This window comes from Sinocyclocheilus anshuiensis, unplaced genomic scaffold, assembly GCF_001515605.1.
Source record: "Sinocyclocheilus anshuiensis isolate Anshui unplaced genomic scaffold, SAMN03320099.WGS_v1.1 scaffold1382, whole genome shotgun sequence".
In the NCBI taxonomy this organism is placed as follows: Eukaryota; Metazoa; Chordata; class Actinopteri; order Cypriniformes; family Cyprinidae; genus Sinocyclocheilus; species Sinocyclocheilus anshuiensis.
The window spans coordinates 313731-316550 of record NW_015554207.1 but is presented as its reverse complement, the minus strand read 5'-3'; the positions used below and the strand labels follow the sequence as shown (position 1 = coordinate 316550).

At 37.4% G+C, this 2820-nt stretch overlaps 1 protein-coding gene across 1 annotated transcript in view; it reads left to right on the top strand.

The window, feature by feature from the left end:
* Window positions 1–2820, top strand: part of plch1 (phospholipase C, eta 1) — a 78496-nt gene that overhangs the window by 29348 nt on the left and 46328 nt on the right. The window contains exon 6 of the mRNA XM_016463921.1: window positions 1894–1987. Within this exon, the coding sequence (XP_016319407.1) occupies window positions 1894–1987 (94 nt within the window). The remainder of the gene's footprint in view (window positions 1–1893; window positions 1988–2820) is intronic.

Below are 2820 nucleotides of genomic sequence, written 5' to 3'. Positions count from 1 at the left end.
TCTGCAAAGTTGTTAATCAAAAAAGTGCATGATAAATAAAGATATCGTCTCTCAAAAGAAAGAGTTGACTCTGAACCGCATTAACGAGTCGTCATATTTTTTGAATCTTCTGCCTGTTACCTATATACGTCACAAGGTAACACATTTGCATAATCCCCGCCTGCCCGCGAAACACGAACACTCTGACCTGCCCACAAACACTTCCGCTAGTTAGTGTGTTTACATCATGTCGACTCTTGTCGAGAAGACATCATGCATTTTCAACCTCACAGGGCATTCTAACACAGTTCCCACTCGTGCACCTCAAATAAGTAAATAATAATAATAATGAATGCAATAAAACTGCTGTCACATCACGTAAAGTACCACATACAATGTTTAAACTTACCACTGAGAAACGTCCTGATTAAGTCGTGCTTGCGATGGAATTTCCGGTTGAGAGACAGCATCAGTATCATCCTCGGGTTCGGATTGATAAGGTAATGTCGATGCCATTTTTGTAACCTTATAGCATCTTTGTTTACAAGTAACCCACCGGAGCAAAAAATTAATTATGGTGATGGTCATTGTATATGGAAAGACCAGTCACAACAGACTTGGCCAGCTGACCAATCAGAGCAGAGTAGGCTTATGGAAGGGAGGGGTTTACAGACCTTAAGCTCAGAACTGCTTAGAATGAACGCTTCGAAATCATTGAAAAATGTTTCTAATATTAAATGTATATTCTGAGAAAATTACAATGTTTTCTGACCTTAGATTCATTTAAACCTGTTGTAGGGGACTCCAACACAATATTAGGACACTTTAAAATACCATATGACCTGCTCTTTAAAACACACACACACACACACACACAGTTATACAGAACTACTGTATACAACATATTCTATATTTAATATGCATATGTGTGTTCATACACAACTGTTTAAAAGTTTGGGGTCAGCAAGAGCATTTTTACAGAAATTAATACTTTTATCAAGGACACATCAAATTGATCAAAAGTGGCATTGTAACATTGTTACAAAAGATGTCTTTTCAAAGAAAAACTTCCTACACATTTAAAGAATTCTGAAATAAAATTAGCACAGTTTCCACAAAATATTAAGCAGCACAACTGTTTTCAAAACTGATAATTATAAGAAATGTTTCTTGTCAAATCAGTATATTGCAAGGATCATGTGACACTGAACACTAGAGTGATAGGTGCTAAAAATTCAGCTTTGTCATCACAGGAAAAAATTACATTTTAAAATATACTGAAATAGAAAATGGTAATAATAATTCTCAGAAATAATATAAATTATTATGAATGTTTCTGATGTCACTTTTATTCTCTATGACCATTTGGTTCTTTTCATTCTATATTAGTTGTAATTCGTAATGATTTTGTGTTTATATAGTAAACCTCACATTTGTATAGTCATTTGGAGCATTTTACTGTGTTTCATGCATTTCTTTTCTGTTACACCCTTTTTTTATTGTACTTTGTTCCCTATTCCAGCTCAATATCTGCCTGTCCTCTTGGGGCATTCTTTAAGAATCAGAAAGTGAAAGGCTCTGCCTCTCTATCAGCCATTATAATGGTTTTCCAGCTGAGGCTATGAACAGCCCCAGTGTGATGCTAAAAAAACCTCTCTGTGCCCTTGCTTCCTCTCTCTGCCCACGCACGGGCCATGAAGCCCTAGGGGAAGTTGTGAAAAGAGGGAAAGGGTGCAGACAAAACAAAAGGATGAAGTCATTTAGTGACAGAATGGCAGTTTGGAGGGGTTTTGTGATCTTACTTTAAAAGGAGGTGACCCTTAGAGACCAAATGATTGACATGGTATGGATCCTATCTGGAAGAGTGACATGAGGTTGACCCTCTCTTTTCATTGCTTCTCTGTTTCTTCACAGATGTCCAATGTGACCCCTGAGCACTGTGCAGACATAATCAATAAGTTTGAAGTCTCTGAGGAGAACAAGCAGAATGGAGTTCTTGGAATCGAAGGTGAGGACTTTGTTTGGCCACACTCAGCTTTTCTTTACCTCCCTATTTTCATAGATTTATTGGAGAATATCTGACCAATTGTCAGAATAACTAGACTCTATTCTATTCCTGATCATGTGTGTAATAAAAAAAACATTCTATTTAATTATGCTGTAACCAAACATTATTGTCCAAACTAATCTCAGAACAGCACAAATCCAACATCAATAGTGCTTACAAAAGGCACTGCTAAACCAGCACCAGTTAAACAGATCTGAGCTGTCATGAAACTGTCACGTTTATTTGTTTGGCATGTGTGTTTGCATGTCCAGTAAGTGGCAACCTACTGTAGAAACTATGGAATATGTGACTCCAAAGCTGTGACAGAAAGTATCTATGTGAAAGCTGTATTTTGGTACTTCCCTTTGTTTGCTGACACATCCACTATATTAGAAATGCCTTTACCGTTTACATTTTACAAAGTGGTGAGTAGTGGATCTTAAAGTTTCTGTTTGTGTGTGTTGTGAAATTTCATCTGATCTTGTTGGAGCTTTATTGATTGGGTCCATGAGCACTGTCCACTGACAGTGAAGCACTGACTGCCCTCTTTTCCCTTAAGCTAAATAAGACACAGGGGCTCAGTTCAGCTTGGCTTCCTGCTAGAGCAAAGCTAGTAGAACTGATTGACCCTGCCTGTTGTGTGTGAGCCCTTAATAATCCTGTGGTCAGACATCAGTGTAAGAGAGAAAAGACTGTCTGTCTGTCTGTCTGTCTGTCTGTCTACCTATCTATCTATCTATCTATCTATCTATCTATCTATCTATCTATCTATCTATCTATCTATCTATCTATCT